We start from the raw sequence: 23,323 nt of genomic DNA, 5'->3' as shown, positions 1-23,323 counted from the left end.
CTTTTCTCAAAATTTTATGGTGCTTAATAAATTTATGTCTAATTTATCTATTAAGAAAGTAGTTGGTTTGAATTAATATAGTTAGTTAGTTCATAAAGCTATTTTACACTTACTGAAGTTAGTAAGAGTTAGTTTTACTGTTATAGAGCGCAGTTAGTTGTAAATCTTGATGACTTGAGTCTTAGTTACCACACTGTTATAAATAGACTTCTCTTAGCCAAATATAATTAACACAATATAATCATTCTCATCAATAGTAAATTAAGTTTTTCACATTTGTTTCGTTTTTCTGTAACTGCTAAGATTCATTCATTGCCTAAAAGATAAGAGGAAAATAAGTAAACTCCACTTTTGTTTATTTGTGTCATATAGTTATAAAATTAAACATTGCACCATTAATCAAACCGCCGTGAATTATTTTCTTAAAAAGACAGAAAAGAATGGATGGATAACTTAAGCCTATGAGATTTGAACTAATAATAAATTTCTCTTCAAAAATAATACTTGGCAATGGTTTTCACCAACGTGGGGGGATTGATTTTGATTAGGCATTCAGTTTAATTGTCAAGCCTCGAACAATTTGGCTCATCTTTAGTATTGCTCTCTCTAAAGGATGAAAGCTATGACGATTTAATTTTCACAATGCATTCCTCAATGGAATGCTTAAAGAGAATGTTTATATATATAGAATAGCCTGAAAGCTTTGTAGCTTCAAATTCTATTTTGTATGTGTTACTTGAATAAGGTTATTTTTTACTTTACTACGCTGAGCAACACTCTCAAATAGTTTGCCTTCTATAAATCTAAGTTAGACCCTTCTTTATTTATTAGATGCACTAATAATAATTCAATGATTTATTTAGTTGCATATGTGGATGACATTCTAATAACTGGTGATGATTCTAATGACGATGATAATAAATAGTTCGGAATTTGAATTCTATCTTGTACATACAGCAATCTATTAACCAACGGCAGACTTTAAATAGAGTTCTAATCCGTAACGAATTAGTCCTTGACTTATCGAGTTAGAAAATATCGTGGACAAAAAAAAATTAATTTAGTAATTATATACTATATTTTCATTTAAAGATCTTAGCCAGTTTAATTTCTTTTTGGAAATCTCTTTGATGGTAACGTCATGCTTTCACACTAGAAATATACATCTGAACTCCTCCATAAAACTAATATGCAAAACTCTAAATCAGTACCTAAACCTATAGTTGTTAATTTGAAATTACATGCTAATGATTCAGAAACTTTTGACAATCTTAGACTCTATAGATCCACAATAGGGGCATTGCAGTATCTTACTCTAACTAGATCAGACCTTATATTTACTGTAACTAAAGTTTGTGAATTTATGCACAATTTAACATTGATTGCTATTTAAACTTTGCACTTTTTAATTTATGTTTCCTTTCATGCAGATTGGGGAGTAAACTTCGATGATAGAAAATCTATTACTGAATACTGCATTTTCTTTGGCACCAATTTAATAGCACGAAATCGCAATAAGCATTCATCTATCAGATAGAGATTATTTGGATAAAAATCTTCTTTGAGAGTTAAGTGTACCTTTAAAGCCAAGCTTCTACAATTTATTGTGATAATAATAGGAGTGTTTGTCTTCTGACAGCCAATCCTATTTTTCATATACTGCACAATCCAAACATTTCGAATTGGATATCTACTTTGTGAGAGACAAGTGCTTCAAGGCAAAGTTTTTGTGACTAATATCCTATGATCAAATTACAGACATCTTTACCAAGATCTTTTTCATTCTTTGATGGTTTTTCTAACAAACTTAGCTTGGTATCACAACCCCATTTAAGTTTGAGGGGTGTTATTAAGGATAATAATAAAATTAAACAAACAAAGATTATAGTGATGAGCTAAAGCTTAGTTAAGTCTGATTTTGGTTGTTAGTGCTAGTTAAAATTCGAGAAAAAGTTAGTTAGTTATTAGTTATCAGTTTAGCTATCTATAAATAACTTTGTGTTAGTGGGTCCACAGTTTTTTAAAAACAAAAAAAAAAAAAAAGAAAGAAAGGCTTTAAGCCACGGAGAAGAGAGAGAGGAAGCACCAAACTTCATTTTTGAATGAAAGAATAACGGCGTTGAGGGAGAAGAGAAAATTTGGGAGAAAAGGACAAGTTATCTTGATTCGATTGATCTGGTAAATTCGTTCCATTTTGAAATTTTAGTATGTTATTTCTAGTATAGAGATGAACATTAGGATATAACTTGCTAGTTATATTGCTTTATTTTTGTTTGATTTGAGATACCCACTTTGTGGAGGGTTTATGTTGATTTCATCAGTTTTGATGATGTATTTTGTTGATTGTTGAGATGCTCTAGTGTTACTAGGAAGACTGTTTGTGTACCCATTATTCTGATAGTGGAAGATCTTCTGGACTAGGTCCCATGGGTTTTTTTGTCTCTATTTTGGAGATTTTCTCACGTTAAAATTCTGGTGTCTAGTTATTTAATTTTTGCCATTATATTTGCTGTTTGCAGTATTTTTGGTATTGCCTATTTAATCGCACAGGTTGTGGAAAAATTTTTTTGGTGCTTCCGCTGTTAGACAGGTTCTTGTTTTAAACCTTTGTTGAGTTTTCTCAACAAAGTGGTATCTAGAGCTCTGGTTGTTTATCTCTGTGCTGATTAAATGGAGGAAAATATTCATGGACTGAATATGGTCAAATTGAATTCCCAAAATTACTCGATTTGGAAGACCCTCATGGAGGATATGCTGTATAGCAAGGACTTTTATGATCCTGTGGAGGGGGATAAATTCAAAGGTACTAAATCCGATGCTGAATGAAAGAAGCTGAATCAGAAGGCAGTTGCTTTGATTAGACAATGGCTTGATCTTAGCGTGTATCCATATGTTGACACCGAAACAAATGCCGAGAAGATGTAAAACAAATTGAAGGAGTTATATGAGAGGAAGAATGTGCAAAACAAAGCATTCTTGATCAGAAAGCTTGTCAATATGAAGTATATTGAAGGTAAATCAATGCTGGAGCACTTGAGCATTTTTCAAGAGACGGTGAACCAACTGAAAAATAATGAAATTACTTTGAATGATGAGTTGTAAGCCTTGTTGTTGTTGAGCTCTTTGCCTGATAGTTGGGAAGTTCTGGTTGTGACACTGACTAACTCAGCTCCGAATGGGAAGTTGACGTTAGCAATGGTTAAAGAGAGCATGTTGAATGAAGAAGCCAGAAGAAAAGAGCGAGGTTTGACTAATGCCTCCTCTCAGTCAAAAGCACTTGTTTCAGAGTCACAGGGAGAAGTCAAAGTAGAAAATCTCACAGTTTTGACAAGTCAGAGAGTCGAAGCAAGTCAAGAGGAAAGTACAAGCTAAGAAAGGAGTTCATTTGTCACCATTGTGGCAAGCCGGAGCATATTAAGAGGTATTGTAGCTTCTTGAAAAGAGAACAATCAAGGGGAAGAAACGAAGACAAAGGTAAAGATAGTGATAAAGAAACTGCTGCTATTGTTTATGAAGATGTTCTTATCACATATGATGAAAATTATGTGAATCTTGTCTGTGATGATTCCACTTGGATTATGGATTCTGGTGCCTCATGTCATGTCACTCTGAAATGTGAATTTTTCACTTTCTATACTGCTGGAAATTTTGGCAAGATCAAATTGGGAGATAAAAGAGTGTGTGATATCATTGGTATGGGTGATATGTGGCTTGAAACCAACATGGGATGCAAGTTGCAGTTGAAGAATGTTAGACATGCGCCAGATATGCGGTTCAATCTCATTTCAGTGAAGGCATTGGATCAAGAGGGGTATTGTACTTACTTTGGTAGTGGAAAATACAAAATTACCAAAGGGGCTCTCATTGTTTCCAAGGAAGACAATAGTCTCACTACTCTCTACCGGTTGCAAGCAAAGTTGTGCAAAGAAGAGATGAATGTAGCTGATTATTCATCTTCTGATTTGTCGCATATACGTCTTGGTCACTTGAGCAAGAAAGGACTAAGCGTCTTGGCCAAGAAGCACTCACTTCCAGTAAAAGGTACAACTTTAAATACTTGTACTTATTGTTTTGTTGGAAAGCATGCTAGAGTATCATTTCATAATTTTGGACCTCATAGGAGATCACATGTTCTAGATTTAGTTCACACTGATGTTTGCACTATGGATGCTAAGACACTAGGTGGTGCATCATATTTTGTTACTTTTATTAATGATTATTCTCGAAAAGTGTGGGCCTTTGTTTTGAAATCTAAAGACCAGGTGCTCGGTATCTTCAAACACTTTCATGCAAGTGTTGAAAGAGAAACAGGAAGGAAATTGAAATGTGTTCGAGCAGATAATGGTGGTGAATACAGGGGTCCGTTTGAAGAGTATTGTAAAGGACATGGGATCAAGCTTGAGAAGACGGTTCCTAAGACTCCTCAACATAATGGAGTTGCAGAGAGAATGAATCGCACTATCAATGATAGAGTCAGGTGTATGCTCTCTCATGCAAAGTTGCATAAATCCTTTAGGGGTGAAGCGATGAGGACTGCAGTAGATCTGATCAACCTTTCTCCTTAAGTTCCACTAAATGGTGATGTTTCAGAGAAATTTTGGAGAGGGAAAGATGTCTCCTATAGTCACTTGCGAGTGTTCAGCTGCAGGGCTTTTGTTCACATTCCAAGAGATGAAAGGTCTAAACTTGATGGAAAGTCAAAGTAGTGTATCTTCATGGGTTATGGTCACGAAAACTTTGGTTATAGATTATGGGATTCGGTGAGCAAGAAGATAATTAGAAGCCGAGATGTGATTTTTCTTGAAGACCAAACTATCGAAGATTTTAAGAAGACAGATAAGCCAATAACTGTTAAACGTTCTGCTAATGATGAACCTGGTCCTTCCACTAAACCTCCTGTTGATGGGGGAGATGTACAAGTTGATAATGTTGGTGATGATTTGCATGATGAACCTACACCTCAACCTGAGGTGCCAGATGCAGAAGTTCCACCAGATGTTGAAGTTTCACCTGAACCACCAGTTGAGCCTGAATTGAGAAGATCTACAAGAGAGCTTCATCCTTTTCAGAAATATTCTCCTCATGAGTATGTGATGAACATTGAGACTGGGGAGCCAGAGAGCTACCAGGAAGCTATGTCTGATGAGCATAAGGAAGATTGGTTGAAAGCCATGCAAGAAGAAATGAAATCCTTGCATGAGAATCATACTTTTGAATTGGTGAAGTTACCGAATAGTAAGAGAACATTCAAGAATAAATGGGTGTTCAAATTAAAAGCGGATGAAAATGTCTCACAACCAAGGTACAAAACTCGATTGGTTGTGAAAGGCTTTGAGCAAAAGAAAAGTATTGATTTTGAGGAGATTTTCTCTCAAGTTGTGAAGATGTCCTCTATTCGAGTTGTGCTTGGGTTGGCGGCTAGCTTGAATTTAGAGGTTGAGCAGCTTGATGTGAAGACTGCATTCCTTCACGGTGATATAGATAAAGAAATTTATATGGAGCAACCAGAGGGTTTCGAGATTAAAGGAAATGAGCATCTTGTATGCATGTTGAAGAAGAGCTTATATGGGCTGAAGCAAGCGCCAAGACAGTGGTACACAAAGTTTGATTCCTTCATGGAAGGTTATGGGTATAGTAAGACTTCTTCTGATCATTGTGTATATGTTAAGAAATTCTCTGATTGTGATTTTATAATTCTCTTGCTTTATGTTGATGACATGTTGATTGTTGGTCATGACACTAAGAAGATTGAAAGTCTTAAGAAAGACTTGAACAGATCCTTTGCTATGAAGGATTTGGGTCCTGCAAAGAAAATCCTTGGCATGAGTATCACTCGTGACAAGAAGAATGGGAAACTGTGGTTGTCACAGCAGAAGTATATTGAGAAGGTTTTAGAGAGGTTTAGCATGAGTAATTCCAAACTTGTTAGTACTCCACTTGCTAGTCATTTCAAGCTGAGTTCGCAGTAATGTCCTACGAATGAGAAAGAGAAAGAAGAAATGAAGAAGATTTCATATGCATCTGCAGTTGGCAGTTTGATGTATGCTATGGTTTACACCAGGCCAGATATTGCTCATGCTGTTGGAGTTGTTAGTCGGTTTCTCTCTAATCCTGGCAAGGAACACTGGCAAGCAGTGAAGTAGATTCTCAGATACCTTAATGGTACTTTCAGAGTTTGTTTATGCTTTGGGAGTGGCCAACCTGTGTTGGATGGTTACACAGATGCAGATATGGCTGGGATCTTGATTCAAGGAAGTCTATTTTTGGTTATATGATGACTTTTGCAGGGGGAGCTGTGTCGTGGCAATCTCGACTTCAGAAATGTGTTGCTTTGTCTACTACAGAGACAAAATACATTGTTGTTGTTGAAGCTTCTAAGAAACTCTTGTGGATGAAGAAATTTCTACAAGAGTTAGGCATCAATCAAGAGAAGTTTGTGTTATTTTGTGACAGTCAGAGTGCTATCCATCTCAACAAGAATCCGACGTTTCATTCCAGATCGAAGCACATAGAGGTGAGATATTATTGGATACGTCAAGCGCTTGAGATGAAGTCATATGCACTTGAAAAGATCCATACTGATGATAATTGTTCAGATATGATGACTAAGAGTTTACTTGCAATGAAGTTTGATTCCTGTAAAGAGAATGCGAGCTTGGTGGAGCAGCCTATCCCCACTTGAGTTGGTGAAGGAGAGATTTGTTGGTGGGTCCCCAACTAAGTGGGGCCCACAGTTTTTTAAAAACAAAAAAAAAGGAAAGAAAGGCTTTAAGCCACGAGGAACAGAGAGAGAAAGAGAGAGGAAGCACGAAGCTTCATTTTTGAATGAAAAGAAAAACGGCGTCGAGGTAGATGAGAAAATTTGGGAGAAAATGATAAGCTATCTTGATCTAATTGATCTGGTAAATTCACTTAATTTTTTATGAAATTTTAGTATGTTATTCCTAGTGTAGAGATGAACATTAGGATATAACTTGATAGTTTTATTGCCTTATCTTTTGCCTGATTTGAGATACCCACTTTGTGGAGGGTTTATGTTGATTCCATCAGTTTTGATGATGTATTTTGTTGATTGTTGAGATGCCATAGTGTTACTAGGAATACTGTTTGTGTACCCATTATTCTGATAGTGGGAGATTTTTCTGGACTAGATCCCGTGGGTTTTTTTGTCCCTCTTTTGGGGGTTTTTCCATGTTAAAATTCTGGTGTCTGGTTATTTAATTTCTGCCATTATATTTGTTGCTTGAAATATCTTTGATATTGCCTATTTAATCACACAGGTTGTGAAAAAATTATTTTTGGTGCTTTCGTTGTTAGACAAATTCTTATTTTAAACCTTTGTTGAGTTTTCCAACACTTTGTATCTATTTTTCTCTACAATAAGTAGAATACACTCAATTGAGAGCATTATTCATTCTGATTTCTTTAAGATTCTCTTCTTTCTTCCTTCATAAATGATATATAAAGCCAAATTGTGTGGCATCAATAGTAATAATAATGAAGCCCAAAAGGAAAGAACAAATTACATCTTTAATAATAATAATAATAGCAGCAATATTTATAATATAATATTTTTATTATAGGAAAGAACAAATTACATCAATAGTAATGATAATCAATGTTTTTTTAATTACATCATTCTATTTTTAACAATAGCATTTCTTTATCTAATAATATAAATATAATATATTTTTGAGTTAAGTACTTTTTCTGTCTCTAAGGTCTTGAGTCAAAATTAAAATTGTCACCGACTTTTTTTTTATTATTAAAATCATCCTCAACCTTATAAAACGTTAAAAAATTGTCCTTTCTCTAATTTTTGGACAAAAATACCCTTCATCCATCATTTACCCTTATTTGTTCTTTTTCCTTCAACAACACAAACAGAGAGGAGGGAGAGCAAGCCACAAAGAAAAGAACAAAGGGGAGGGTGGAGAACGAAGAGGAAAAAGAAGAGAAGAGGAAGAAGAAGGCGCCGCCGGCGAGAAAGGACGTCGTTGCTGACGTTCTCCTTCGGTACCGACTCAATTCCATTCTCTTTCGGTGCCGACTTCTTCTCCGTTGCGCTCTTTCTCGCACAGCGCAGACCTGCGTTCTTCCTCTCTCACAGCGCCCCGCCTCCATTCTGCCTCCTGTAGTGTTGCGCCTCCGTTCTGCCTCCTGCAGTGTTGCACCTCCGTTCTGCCTCCTTGCCGCGTCGCACCTCCTTCCAAATCTATTCTGCTTCTATGTTTCTCTATTCTGTTTCCTGAAGCTCATCTCTTTCCAGATCTATTCATGTAGCTATCTCTTCCTCTCTTCCGTGACTAAATTTGTGTTATTAATTATTTGAAAAATTTTTGGTTTAGTTTTTAATTTTGGCATGAAGTTTTTAGTTGTTACATATGGTTATAGTGTTGCTGAATTTGTGTTGCTACTTCATTTACTAATTTACAATTCTATAATTTCTGTTGTCAATTTTGGATCTGAAATCATAGTTGATGATTATTGAATTGTTGTTTGATATGAAATTTTTGTTAATTTTGCTTAAGGTGGCGTCGGTGGTGTGCCGATCGTGGTGGGAAGTGTTGCGGCCGCTGAGGGAGGCGATGATGCTGCTCCGATGGGGAAGAAGTTCAAGCACGGAAACCCACGGGTGAAGCAGAATATAAAAAAGGTACGGAGTCGTTCGAGAAGGCGGCGGCGCATGGGTCTGCACTTGCCATGGTGGACGCGGGGCTCATGTATTGGGAGAGAGGGGAGAAGCAGAAAGCCCTCGATTTGTTCCTAAAATCTGCGTTCTCTCTCTTTGAGTTTGAAAGATTGGATTTTTGAAATTTTTTTCCTTGAATTTGAATGTGGTGGTGTTGTTGTTGATGGATTTTTGAATTTGAATGTGGTGGTGTTGTTATTGATGAATTTTTGAATCTGAATATATTGTTATTGTTGATTCTGTGTTATTTTGTTTGTTTTTTTTTTAAATTAAAAAAAAATTGGTATTGTTGTTGTTGAAGATTTAGGTGAAGAGAATGAAGAAGGGAGGTTGAGGAACAATGGAGTGAAGAGGGTGAAGAGGAGAGATGATGATGAAGAGTATTTTAGTCTAAAAATTAAAAAAAAAAGATGATTTTAAAGCGTTTTTAAACGTTAAAGATGATTTTAATAAGAAAAAAAAAATCAAAAACGATTTTGATTTTGACCCACAATCTTAAAAATGAAAAAAGTACTTAACCCTATATTTTTTTATGGTATTCTCTTCCCATAAATCAAAAACTAATAGTCACAAATTAGATCTCAATTCTCTTATATTATCCACCAAGTCAATTTGAGCTGAACTCTTGGAGAACTCATTCTGTTCCTCAATTTTTGAATATTTCATATATATCACTACAAAATACAAATAAGATATCCACATACATTTTTATTTCACGAGAATAAAATATTTTGATATTAAAACTTCATTGATTAAAACATAGAAAAACAATACCACAAAATTTATCATTTGAAAAAAAAAATAATTTTTTAATATATATATATATTCCAACTCAGTATGTCAAAAACTAATTTATCGTGAAACTCTTACTTAAGCGAATTAGTGAGGTCACCATTAGTTCCACTCAAGTTAGTTATGTAAAACTATTTACATGCATCAAAATTAAATTAGAAAAAGTCTAGGAGGTCATCAACTTTTGTGTTTTGTGTTAGAATTTTTATTCTAATTGTGGTCTAATTTGTTAATATAGAAATTAGTTTGGGTGGTATTGTAATTATTTATTATTATATTGATAGTTGGTCTGTTCTTTGATGGAAAGAACACGACTGTTCATCATAAACTTTATAAAATTTGGGTCCCCAATTCTGATCATAAGAAAAAAAAATACACATTAATTCCATCTGGCTCTCTGTGATTCAAGAATTGGAAGTTCCAAATTAAATCAAAGAATTTATTGGCAATGGCTGGAGGTACGTAAATTACTGGTTTTATAAAAAAATCTAACATGTGGTATCAGAGAAAAATTGTCTCTGCCTTGCCATTTCAAAATTTAATTACTGTGCATTATTTTGATAAATTATTTTCAAAAGAAGAATGTATAGTATGAATTTTCAAATAAGTAAGAAAAACTATTGAAATTAAAGTTGACGTACCATAAGAAGAGGGAATAATAAATAATATTCCCAGAAGGAATGTTCTAAATTTGTGTGGTAGTTGTTCTTTATAATAGTATAATTTTTCATGATTCTCATAAAAAAAAAAAGGAAAGAAAGAGAGAAGAAGAAAAGGAAGATGGTGGAAGAGAGAAGAATTTTGGTTGGAGTGAGGTTTGAACTTGGATCTTCTAAATATTGCTAAAATATTTATCCACTAGATCATCTCCACTTTAATTTTATTCATGTTACTCAATTTATTTATTTGATGATTATATTTGCATGCAATATAAATTCTTCCGCTGCATATCATATTGTGATTAATATATGATTTATTGAGGAGTAGCCACAGCATCCTTGATAATAATTATATTTAAAGAGATCACATAAATATTAATATGATATATTTGTAATTGTTGTGAATTATATAATAAACTTGCCCACAGGAATTTATTATGTTATTCACATATAATTAGATTGAAATAGAAAATATTTCTTACTTCTTAATTAGCCTACAGGTATTAAGAAGCAGTATTTTATTTTCTAATTTCAATACTTTAGTTAGTATAGTGAATATTATGTGTGTTAAAATCTTTGCCCACAGGTAGATTTTAATGACACTATGATTCATATTTATTTTGATATGACTTACATTGGCACGTATTATCATATGTTATGGATGGATTTTGATGTGCCTATTTAAAGTTGAATAATGTTAGCATGATTTATTATTTGCAGCAGTAATGATATCTGAAACTGTATCTGAAGTTCATTTGTTAAGTGGTGACAACTATAAGGAATGGAAAGATAAGATTCTCTTTCACTTGGGGTGTGCAGACCTTGACTATGCTCTTCGTAGGGAAGAGCCTCCGACACCTACTGATGCTAGTTCTCAAGCTGAGGTAGCATTATACGAACGGTGGGAGAAATCCAACCGTTTAAGTATGATGTTCATTAAGTCTCATATTTCAGCTAGTATCCGAGGTTCAATTCCTGATTGTAGAAATGTCAAGGATTATATGAAGGCTGTTGATGAACAGTTTGAGTCTTCTAGTAAGGCACTTGCAAGCATCCTAATGGCACAATTGTCATCTATGAGGCTTACCGGCGTAAGAGGTGTGCGTGAACACATCATGAGGTTGAGAGACATTGTAGCACAACTGAAAGCTTTAGAGGTTGAGATCTCTGACTCATTTATGGTGCATCTTATTCTGAATTCTCTTCCTTCCCAATACGGACCATTTAAGATTTCTTATAACACACATAAGGAAAAATGGTCCATTAACAAATTACTGGTGATGTGTGTGCAAGAGGAAGGAAGGCTAATTCAGGAATTTGGTGAAAGTGCACTATTAGTGACAAATGAGGATAATAAAAAGCAAGCTCATAAGAAGAAAGTAAAGGGTATTGTATCCCATCCTATGAAGAAAGAAAGTGCATGGTGTTTCTTTTGTAAAAAGAAAGGACACATGAAGAAGGAGTGCCAAAATTTAAAGTTTGGCTTGAAAAGAAAGGTACTAACCTTTGTGATCTTATTCCTTCAGTGTGTTTTGAATCTAATTTTGTTGAAATATGTCATGACACTTGGTGGATTGATTCTGGTGCTGAAATTCATATTTCAAATACCATGCAGGGTTTCATAAGAAAAAGGAAATCGATAGGAAGTGAACTAAGCATCTATATGGGCAATCGGATGCGTTCACGTGTGGAAGCTGTTGGAATATTTAGGCTTGTATTAAGTACTGGTTGTATTTTAGATTTAGAAAGAACCTTTTATATTTCAGATTTTTCTAAAAATTTGATGTCTTTATCTAAACTTGTAAAACAATGATTATGTATAAATTTTTATGATAATTTTGTTGACATTATTAAAAATTCTAATATTATTGGACGTGGTACTTTAATTGGTGATTTATTTAAAGTCCATTTAACTAATAATGTTCCATCTAATCTTATGGTTATGCATGGTAATAGTATGACTGAAAAATCCTCCATGTTATGACACCGAAGGTTGGGACACATCTCCATTGAGAGAATAAAGAAATTAGTAAGTGATGGAATTCTTGAAACTCTAGACTTTATTGATTTTGATACTTGTGTGGATTGCATTAAGGGAAAGCAAACCAAAAAGTCTCAAAAAGGTGCTAAGAGGAGTTCTGACATATTAGAAATAATTCACATTGACATATGTTGTCCTGATATGTCCTTAAGTGGTCAGAAATACTTCATCTCCTTTATTGATGATTATTCACGATATATGTATCTCTATATGCTTCATCATAAATATGAGGCATTGGACGCTTTTAAAGTTTATAAAGCTGAAGTAGAGAAACAATGCGGAAAGAAAATTAAGATCGTGAGATCAGATAGAGGTGGAGAATTCTATGGGAGATATACTGGAAGTGGGAAAGCACCTGGTCCATTTGCAAAGTATCTTTAAGAGCATGGTATTGTGGCACAATACACCACATGCCTGGCACACCAGATCAAAATGGTGTAGCTGAAAGAAGAAATAGGACTTTGCTGGATATGGTGAGGAGTATGCTTAGCAACTCCAATCTTACTTTATCCTTGTGGAGTGAAGTCCTTAAGACAGCTGCGTATATATTAAATAGAGTTCCAACAAAGGCAGTTTCTAAAACGCCATTTGAGCTATGAAAAGGTTGAAAACCTAGTTTGAATCATATATGCATTTGGGGTTATCCTGCTGAAGTTCGGGTTTATAATCCACAAGAAAGGAAGTTAGACCCAAGGACGATAAGTGCCTATTTTATCGGCTATGCAGAAAAGTCTAAGGGTTACAGATTTTATTGTCCCTCCCATTCAAGTAAAATAGTTGAATCTAGAAATGCAAGATTTTTAGAGCATGATGTGAAAAGTGGGAGAAATCATCCTCCTAAAGTTGTTGAGAATGATAATATTTGTCAAACCTCTCTATGTACAAGAGTGATTGTTCAATACAATGCCCATATAGATAGGCTCAATATAGAACAACCTATTACTAATGTTCCACATCATGAAGATAATGTTCAAGTAGATCATATGGTGGAGGATCAAACTCTTTATAATGAAAATGTTGTTCAAGAACATATTGCTCAAGAGCAACTTCAAGAAGAGGGAGAACCTGTTATGCCACTACCTTTACAAGAGGTTGATGATGCAACATTAAGAAGATCAACAAGAATTAGAAAGCCTGCAATTTCTAGTAACTATGTAGTATATCTTGTTGAGTCTGACTATGATGTTTGTGATGAAAATGACCCAACGACATTTTCACAAGCAATGAAAAGTCGTAATTCCAATTTATGGCTAGATGCTATGAAGGATGAAATGAATTCTATGGCAGATAACCAAGTTTGGGATCTTGTAGAATTGCCTGATGGGAAAAAGGCCATTGGCTGTAAATGGGTCTTTAAAATCAAGAAGGATTCATCAGGCAATATTGAGCGCTACAAGGCTCGACTTGTTGCCAAAGGATTCACTCAAAGGGAAGGAGTTGACTACAGAAAAACCTTTTCTCCTGTTTCAAAGAAAGACTCTTTCCGTATCATTATGGCATTGGTAGCACACTTTGACATGGAATTGCATCAAATGGATGTGAAAACGGCATTCCTTAATGGAGATCTGGAAGAAGAGGTCTATATGAGACAACCCGAATGGTTCATCTCAAGTGCTGGTAAGGAGTTAGTTTGCAAGCTTAAGAGAGCAATGTATGGTCTTAAGCAGGCTTCCCGACAGTGGTATTTGAAGTTTCACAATGTGATTTCTTCATTTGAGTTCATTGAAAATATTTCTGATCAATGTATATATCACAAGGTTAGTGGGAGCAAGATCATATTTCTCATCTTATATGTAGATGATATTTTGCTTGCAACAAATGATTTAGGGTTGTTACATGAAGTGAAACAATTTCTCTCTAGATATTTTGATATGAAAGATATGGGTGATGCATCTTATGTCATTGGCATAAAGATTTATAGAGATAAACATAAAGAATTTTAGGTTTATCTCAAGAAGCCTATATTAATAAATTTCTTGAGAGGTTTAAAATGCAAAATTGTTCACCAAGTGTTGCACCTATTGTGAAAGGTGATAAATTCTGCTTAGATCAATGTCCCAAAAATGAACTTGAAAAGAAACAGATGCAAAATACTCCTTATGCTTCAGCCGTTGGAAGCCTAATGTATGCTCAGGTATGTACAAGACCTGACATTGCTTTTGCTGTTAGCATGTTAGGAAGATATCAAAGCAATCCAAGAATTATCCATTGGAGAGCTACAAAGGTCTTAAGGTACCTTCAAGGGACCAAGGACTTCATGCTTACATATAGACAAACCGACAGTTTAAAAATTGTTGGATACTCAGATTTAGACTTGGCGGGATGTGTTGATTCTAGAAAGTCAACGTCAGGATACATCTTTATGCTTGCTGATGGAGCAGTATCTTGGAAGAGTGCAAAACAATCACTTGTAGCCACTTCTACCATGGAAGCCGAGTTTATTGCTTGTTTTGAGGCTACATCACAAGGTGTTTGGTTAAAGAATTTCATCTCTGGGCTTAAGATTATGGATTATATCTCTAGGCCATTAAGAATATATTGTGACAATTCAGCTGCTATATTTATGGCTAAAAATAATAGAAGTAGTAGTCGAAGTAAGCACATCGATATTAAGTACTTAGCCATTAAAGACCGAGTTAGGTCTAATGAGGTACAATAGAGCATATTAGTACTAAACAGATGATAGCTGATCCTTTGACAAAAGGCATGCCACTAGGATTGTTTAAGGATCATGTTACTAGTATGGGTTTATGTTTTGTAACGTCACTTATATGACTTATGTTATATTATATGACATATTTGGATATGAAATTCTTGTTATTGTTTGTTTCTCATTTGGTCAGTATATATGCGCATACATGATTGAGAATGACAAATAAAATTTAGTGAAGGACCTAGAATAAGCATTGGGCTTATTTCTATAGAAATACCACATGAAGAGTTTATTCAGTTAGGAGATATTACATTGTAATACATAGAAGGTAATACTCGATTAATGAAAAACTACCGCTATGATTCGTATAATTTATCTTAATTGTTTAAGCATAGTATGTAATTACAAACTATACGTAACAAATGTTGGACCAAGTGGGAGAATGTTAGAATTTTTATTCTAATTGTGGTCCAATTTGTTAATATAAAAATTAGTTTGGGCGGTATTGTAATTATTCATTATTATATTGATAGTTGGTCTGTTCTTTGATGGAAAGAACACGACTATTCATTATAAACTTTATAAAATTTGGGTTCCCAATTCTGCTCATAAGAACAAAAAAAAAAAAATACACCTTGATTCCATCTGGCTCTCTGTGATTCAAGAATTGGAAGTTCCAAATTAAATCAAAGAATTTATTGGCAATGGCAGGAGATACGTAAATTACTGGTTTTATAAAGAAATCTAACATTTTGTAGCCAGCACTTAATCATCAAAAGAGAAGTGAGTGATCTCTCACCATTCGATGTAATCTCACACCATTAAAAAAGCTATTGATGGCCAATTGATGAACTCCTCGTTAAATTATACATATATCCAAATTGTTTGGCACCAACAATTATGCGAATCCGAAAAGGAAAAAAAGAAGCTAAGTTTGCAAAATTTCAAACATTATTATAGGTGCTGCTACCATAGCTGTTCCACCCAATAGGAACTCCAACAACAACACCACCACCACAAGAAGAAGAAGAAGTTGTTGCCCCCATAGTAGTCCCTCTCAATTTAAACCCACAAGGACTCACTGCTTTCCCTGCTGCCGCCGTCACATATTCCGGTGAATTCACCACCCTAACGGAGAAATTAAGCACACCATTGCGCCTTCCTTCCCAATCCCTCAACCTATAGCTCAAAAACTGCAAGCAATGTTGTGGAACACTACCAAAACCACCCATGAATTCCGAAACCGCAACCCTTGCAATTCCAACGTCTTTGACACCCTTCAAAGTCTTGGACTTCACCTCCAACGTTATGGAACTTGCATGCAACGGAACATCGACATCCAATTTGTGATTCCACGTAAGGTTGTTGTTTGTAGCATCTTCTTTCGCCATGCATGTGGTGTAGCTGTTTATGGACTCTGCCCTAACCACCACGAAGAGATTATTTTTGGTGGTGGCGGGCTTGCGGTCCAATTGGAGTCCTTCTACTGATTGGACTGTGAGTTCCAGTGTTCTTACTGGGCACCTTGCATCCATGTTGTGATAAATACAAGAAAATAAAATCTGGAACTTATTTATGTATGTTATGTTATCTTATATAATTAAGAATTAAAATTTAAAAATTTTGTGACCAACAAAACCAGAACTAGCTAGAAGAATTGAATAGTAAAAGAGTTGTATCAATGAAGTTAGTAGAAGAAAGGAGAGTATTTAGAAGATGTGGAAGAAGTGTGTGTGGGAAGGAAAAGCGGGTGGATGTTGTTCATAAATATAGGAAGAGTTCATGTGGAAAACGTAAGAGAGAGAGAAGGTAGAAAGAAACAAAGGCGTTGCTTCCTTTTGAGCTTCCTAAATTGGGACCATTCACGTACAAACATCTAAAATATTTTTTGTTAAAGATAGTTTTTAACAACTGAAATTGATACGTATAATCGATTATTAAAATTAGATTAGATAAATTGATATTTTTGTTAAAATTAGATTAAATAAATTAATTTGACTAAAAATTGGTAAATCAAATTTTAAATTAATTTAAATTAATATATTTTTTAAAAATAACTACAATACTTCTATTATAGAAAATAATTTAAAATACTTCTATTATTTATATATATATATATATATATATATATATATTTATTGAAAACTCTAAATCCTAACTCTTCTCTTTTTTCTATATCGTGATAGGATTAGAATTTAGAGTTTTCAAAATGAATATATGTAATAAAAATATTTTATTCATTTTTTATAATAAAAATATTATAATTATTTTCTATAAAAAAATATTAATTTAGATCGATTCAAAATTTAATTTACTAATTTTTTGGTTAAACTGATTTGTCTGGTCTAATTTTAATAAAAATAACACAATTTTGATCGATTATATAGATTGAATTTTAATTATTAAAAAATATATTAAAAAAATATTTCAAGCGTTTTTATCTGAATGACTCCCTCCAAAATTTGTTTGACAGTGGCTTTTGTCGTAATTTTTTTTAAATAATATCTTAAAATAGTTTTAAAGAATTGATAAATTGATTTTTAAATTTTGTTTTAGAACATTAGGTAAATTAATTTGTAATAAAAAAGTGTAAATTAATCCTTTTAATCTTTAAATTTTTATCTATTTATTTTTTTATATCATAATATTTTTTTAGTTTTAATTGTTTTATATATATACTTTAATCAAAATTTTATATTAAATAAAAATTTTCAATTAAGTCATTACTAACTGTTTTTTTGTTAGCAAATATGAAATATTATTGAAATATTTGTTTTTGTAGTTAATGTGAGATTAATTATAAAATATTCTTGAACTATAGTATTTTTTTAAAAGGCAACACTTACTCAGTATCTAATTAAATTAAAATATTTTATTTAGTATAAAAATTCAGTTACAAATTTTGAACGGTAAAAATCTATTAAAATTTTGGTATAAATTTTTAATTTTTTAATTCGAAAACACATAAATTACTGATTAATTGAGAATATAAAAATATTTTTGATATTTTAAAATATGAGATATTTAAATTTTTTCATTCAAAAAATATAAGAACAAATTGATCTTTTAAAAAATTTAAATGTCTCGCATTTTAAAAAATTAAAAATATTTTTATATTTTTATAATTCGAGAATTTATTTGTCTTTAAAATAAAAATTGAAGGATCTATTTATTATTTCCTCTAAAAATCAACATAATAAAAAAAACCAATTTTTACCGAAAATGGAGAATAAATTAGTTCTTTATATTTTAAATACAGCCAATTTAGAATATGTGCGTGTTTGGTAGAAATGTGGTTGACTTGGATGTGTCAATTTCCACATGGTTTAAGCACGTTAGATAGAGTTGAGGGTTCAGAAAATTCAAGAAGATGAATTTTATTAGGATGCTTCCACGAAACGGGACCCTACGTGGTCCCCTGCCATTTTCTCATTACAACTTTACATTGAGCAGATGAAGTAGGAATTTCTCAGGTGAGTAACGGTTCCCTCCATTTTATTTATGAAAAATTCTTATAAGTCAGTAATTTTTAGTATTTTTTATTATTATTTAATTAATATAAATATTAAATTATTTTAATAAATAAATTTTATTAATTTATGTATATAAATTTTAAAAAATATAAATATAAATTATATATTTTTATATATAAAATTTTTATAAATATAAATTATTACTAATTAAGTACTGATAAATAAAATAATATTTACTAAGTATGTATTATTGTTCTTTATTTATTTTATAATAACTAATCTCTTCTTATTCCTTAAGTAAATTAAATCGTCAATAAATTAAACAACAACAAAATCTTGTCCTACTAAATGGGATTGGTTACATGAATCAAACAACGCCATTGTGCTCTGTTATGTATCATGTCTACAGAGAGACTGTTTACATGTATATCTCGTTTGACCACCTCATGGATGGTCTTCTTAGGTCTTCCTCTGCCTTTCGCCCTTTGTCCATCTTCCATCTCATCCACCCTCCTGACTGGATGTTCTATCGGTCTTCTTCTCACATGTCCAAACCACCTGAGACGCGATTCAACCATCTTTTCCACAATGGGTGCTACTCCAACTCTCTCCCTTATATCTTCATTCCTTATTTTATCCAATCGCGTATGACCACTCATCCATCTCAACATCTTCATCTCTGCCACACTCAACTTATGTTCGTGCTCCCCTTTAGCCGCCAACACTCTGTACCATACAGCATAGCCAATCTTATAGCGGTGCGATAGAATTTACCTTTAAGTTTTAAAGGCACTTTTTTGTCACATATAAAATCAGATGCACTCCGCCATTTTGACCAACCTGCTTGGATCCTATGATTTACATCCTGTTCAATCTCTCCATTATCCTGTATGATGCACCAAGATACTTAAAACTTTTAATTTTTCGTAGGATGTTTTCTCCAATCTTCACCTCTATATTGGGGTTTTCCCTTCTCAGACTGAACTTACATTCCATATATTCCGTCTTGCTATGGCTTATGCGCAGACCATACACTTCTAGAGCTTCTCTCCATAACTCCAACTTCTTATTTAAGTCTTCCCTTGACTCTCCCATAAGGACGATATCATCGGCAAAAAGCATGCACCATGGCACAGGCTCTTGGATGTGCTCTGTGAGTACTTCCAAGACTAATGTGAAAAGGTATGGACTTAAGGATGATCCCTGGTGTAATCCTATACCAATAGAAAATTCCTCTGTCACACCATATTGAGTCTTCACACCATCTTTTCTTCCCTTGTGCATAATCGATCAAGGCTTGGAAGAGTCTTCTGTCCCTCATTAAATAACTCATAGAAGTAGCTCTTCCACCTTTCATTAATCTTCTCCTCTTGAGCCAATACCTCTCCATCCTTATCCTTTATGCACTTAACCTGATCCAAATCTCTCGTTCTTCTTTCCCGGCTCTTTGCGATTCTATATATGCCTTTTTCTCCTTCTTTCGTGCCCAAAGACTGGTAAAGACCCTCATATGCTCTTGTTCTTGCTTCACTTATAGCCACTTTTGTCTCTTTCTTAGCCGCCTTATATTTTTCCCAATTATCTACATTGCGGCATAAAGACCACTCTTTAAAGCATTCCCTTTTTATCTTTATCTTTTCTTGTATACTCGCATTCTACCACCAGGACTCCTTGTCTCTTGGTCCTATTCCTTTAGATTCACCAAAACTTTCTTTTGCTGTTCTTCTAATAACTTCTGCCATCTCCCTCCACATCTCTTCCGCGCTTCCATTCCCATCACACTTTGCCTCTTTTTCTACCCATCTTAGGAAGATTCTTTGTTCCTCACCTTTCATCCGCCACCACCTCGTCCTTGGGTTCTTCGTATGATATCTTTTCCTCAACTTTTGCTCAACGCGAAAATCTATGACGAGCACCCTATGTTGTGTTGTCAAACTCTCTCCCGGGATAATTTTACAGTTAATGCAAAATTTTCGGTCGACTCTCCTCAACAAAAAGAAGTCGATTTGAGAGCTTGTCATGCCACTCTTATAGGTTATAAGATGTTCGTCTCTCTTTTTAAAACATGTATTTGCGATGAGAAGATCAAAGGTTGAGGAAAAGTCCAAAATAGTTTTACCTTCGGCATTGATCACCCCGAAACCATGGCCTCCGTGAATACTCCCATATCCAGTCACTTCTCTCCCAACATGGCCATTTAAATCTCCTCATAAGAAAATCTTATCTCCCAAAGGTATGCCTTGAACCAAACTCTCTAGATCCTCCCAAAACCTTATCTTGTGTTGTTCGTCCGAACCCACTTGCGGTGCATAGGCGCTAATCACATGGAAAGCACCTCCCTCCACCACAAGTTTGATAGAGATGATCCGATCTCCCACCCTCTTGACATCCACTACGTCCTTCTTTCACTGCTTATCCACAATTATTCCAACCCCATTCCTATTCTTCACCTTTCCTGTATACCACAGTTTGAAACCAGAAGTATCCAACTCCCTAGCCTTTGCACCAACCCATTTAGTTTCTTGTAGGCACATAATGTTAATCTTCCTCCTTGTCATGGTGTCCACCACCTCCATGGACTTTCCTGTTAGAGTGCCTATGTTCCATGTCCCAAATCTCAACCTTCTGTCACTTCGACCTTTACCTTTTACTTTGTGAACTAGCTTATTTACCCTCGTCCGTTCACGAAAACGCAAGAACCCTTGCTCATTTAACACTACATCCGGGCACCGATGCAGCGGCTCTTGCTTTGACACCGTACTCGAGTCATACGGCGCGTTGCTTCCGGGCAACGACCTAGCTTTAGCGCAATAATGTCTTTGATTCATGTCATGGGGGTTCGACTATATTTTTATGTTGGTTGCCGAAAACCTAACACAACCCTCCTTCTTTATCCGGACTTGGGACTGGCTATGTACCGCAAGTGTAACATAGGCGGAGTTCGTCAATAAATTAAACCAGTAGAAAAATATATTTATTGTAGGAAGGGGTAAGTAAGCTCTAAAATCTTAAAATTACTCGTTAAAAATTATAAGTCTCTTAATCAAATTGGGTTGGTCTAGTGGTTAATCCACTTAAATAAGTGTTGGGAATTTAAATCTCGCCTTATGTATGTAATAATTTATTAACCAACAAAAAGATAATGTAAAAACCAAAAAAAAAATTATAAGTGTTTTTGTTTTTTAAAGTAATTTCATGAACAAAACTTTTTAAGCATATCTTACATAACATCAATAATAATAAACATAAATGATAAGAAATTAGCGTGGATTAAAATTCTATTTAAAAATTTATTTCTGTCCAAAGAATTGTTAGAAAATTAAATTGGTATCTCCAACACTTATTTTTTAAGCAGATCAATAAATTAATTACTCAATTGATATGTTAGTTACACCTTTGTTTCAGTTATCGCAACATTGTTGCATAACTAGAAGCTGCTTTTTATTTTTTATTTTTTTTAATGAGAAATGAGAGAAATAATTATTAGTACGTACAAAACTTCGTCTCGTTACTTTGCATGTGAATATTTTGCGATTAGTTAATCGATCGGTTGACATTCGATCTTGTCTGCTTATCCCTGTTGTTTTCTGCCAACCAACCAAATTTATTGGCCCAAATTCAGTTAGTGGATTTTGTGTTGGAAGGTGAAGGTCATCGCTAGCTTCTTATAGTTTTTATTTTAGTTTGGTGTGGAAAATATTAGATAGAGTCACTAATATAACGATGACCACGAATGTTATGTTGATGGTGTCTACGATGAAATTACCAACGTACCTCACCTCACCATATGTATCATGTGTCCATGAATTTCCTTAGCTTAATTAATTAATACACTCACTCATATATATCATGGTGCCGTCATCCCAATTACATAAGCTGCTTACCGAAGAAGAGATACACCATTATACATTGGGGATTCATTAGCATTTCATATTTCAGTATCATATATAATACTTTTCACATAAAAGAATAAACATTTTTTATTGGAAAAAAGAGCTCAGATGCACCTGATTTCACCGAGTAGTAGATGAAGCGTGATTGACCAACAACCACAAGTGTGCAGCGTTATCATCACTGCTCTTGTGAATGCACCAGCCGGGAATCGAACCCGGGTCTGTACCGTGGCAGGGTACTATTCTACCACTAGACCACTGGTGCCACATGTTTCTTCTATTCACATATATATTTGATGGCTAACCTTAATAAAAATGAAAAAGGATAATTTTAGTTAAAACGGCTTCATTTCATTTGTCAATCATTTCAGATAGAGGAAGCATAGTTATCATAATAGAACCGGACCGGTCGGTTCGATCGAAAAATCGGTGAATCGATAATCTGATTGGTTCGGTTAGCGTATTGGACTGGATTTGTATTTGAATTGGTCAACAGTGGTTAAATTCGTTGAAAATTGGCCGGTTCGCACTCAGACTGCATTAAATCCGCGCGGGTCCATGGTGCACCTGCATGCTGCTGAACCATCGTAGGAGCATTCTGTTCACAACTCCAAAAATGCAGCGAGAAAGATTCAAACTTGGATGGGTAAGGATATAGCGCCTCCTCTTACCACTGTGCCACCTTGATTCTTACTAATTTATGTGACAAAAATTAAATATATAATAAACTTTGAATGAATTTTTATTTATTTATTTTTATTCTTTTAAATATAGATTGATGAAGGATTACCATGTCTTTATAACACGCAGCGAAAGAAAAGAAAGTAATCCTTAAAGATCTATTTTGTGCTTAAACTTTATTCCAATAATAAATGTATAGTAGATCAGATCCAAATACCTAAGTACGCTAGTAAAAATCTTTTTCTCCTTCGATGGTACGAAGGCGCTATGCGTATCCACATCGAGACCAACCTTTGCTGTCAACTCCTTGACTAATGGACATCTGATCTAAATTGAGAAACCTCTTACAACTCTTTGCACGCCATAAAATTCTTCTCCAAGAATCAGGCTCACATACGTTTATGTGTGTAGAGGTAAAGGAATAAAATACTTTATTCTC

The 23,323-nt window shown here is 34.1% G+C and overlaps 1 protein-coding gene, 2 non-coding genes and 1 pseudogene across 3 annotated transcripts; 1 reads left to right on the top strand and 3 right to left on the bottom strand.

Moving 5' to 3' along the window:
- Positions 1-14,174: 14,174 nt before the first annotated feature.
- On the top strand, positions 14,175-14,843 carry LOC148569216 (secreted RxLR effector protein 161 pseudogene; annotated as a pseudogene).
- A 762-nt stretch (positions 14,844-15,605) lies between these two features.
- LOC107638026 (BON1-associated protein 2-like) lies at positions 15,606-16,590 on the bottom strand. Its single transcript, XM_016341227.3, has one exon. It carries the CDS (start codon positions 16,370-16,372, stop codon positions 15,782-15,784), a length of 591 nt encoding a protein of 196 aa, XP_016196713.1. The 5' UTR covers positions 16,373-16,590; the 3' UTR covers positions 15,606-15,781.
- A 5,713-nt stretch (positions 16,591-22,303) lies between these two features.
- On the bottom strand, positions 22,304-22,390 carry LOC148569215 (small nucleolar RNA snoR114). Its single transcript, XR_015882749.1, has one exon. It is a non-coding gene; the product is annotated as a small nucleolar RNA snoR114 (small nucleolar RNA).
- Positions 22,391-22,397: 7 nt separating this feature from the next.
- TRNAG-GCC (transfer RNA glycine (anticodon GCC)) lies at positions 22,398-22,468 on the bottom strand. The gene has a single exon. It is a non-coding gene; the product is annotated as a tRNA-Gly (tRNA).
- Positions 22,469-23,323: the final 855 nt, after the last annotated feature.

This window comes from Arachis ipaensis, chromosome B4, assembly GCF_059453495.1.
Source record: "Arachis ipaensis isolate K30076 ecotype BB chromosome B4, ASM5945349v1, whole genome shotgun sequence".
In the NCBI taxonomy this organism is placed as follows: Eukaryota; Viridiplantae; Streptophyta; class Magnoliopsida; order Fabales; family Fabaceae; genus Arachis; species Arachis ipaensis.
The sequence above is the reverse complement of the archived record's forward strand: the minus strand, read 5'-3'. Positions and strand labels throughout refer to the sequence as shown.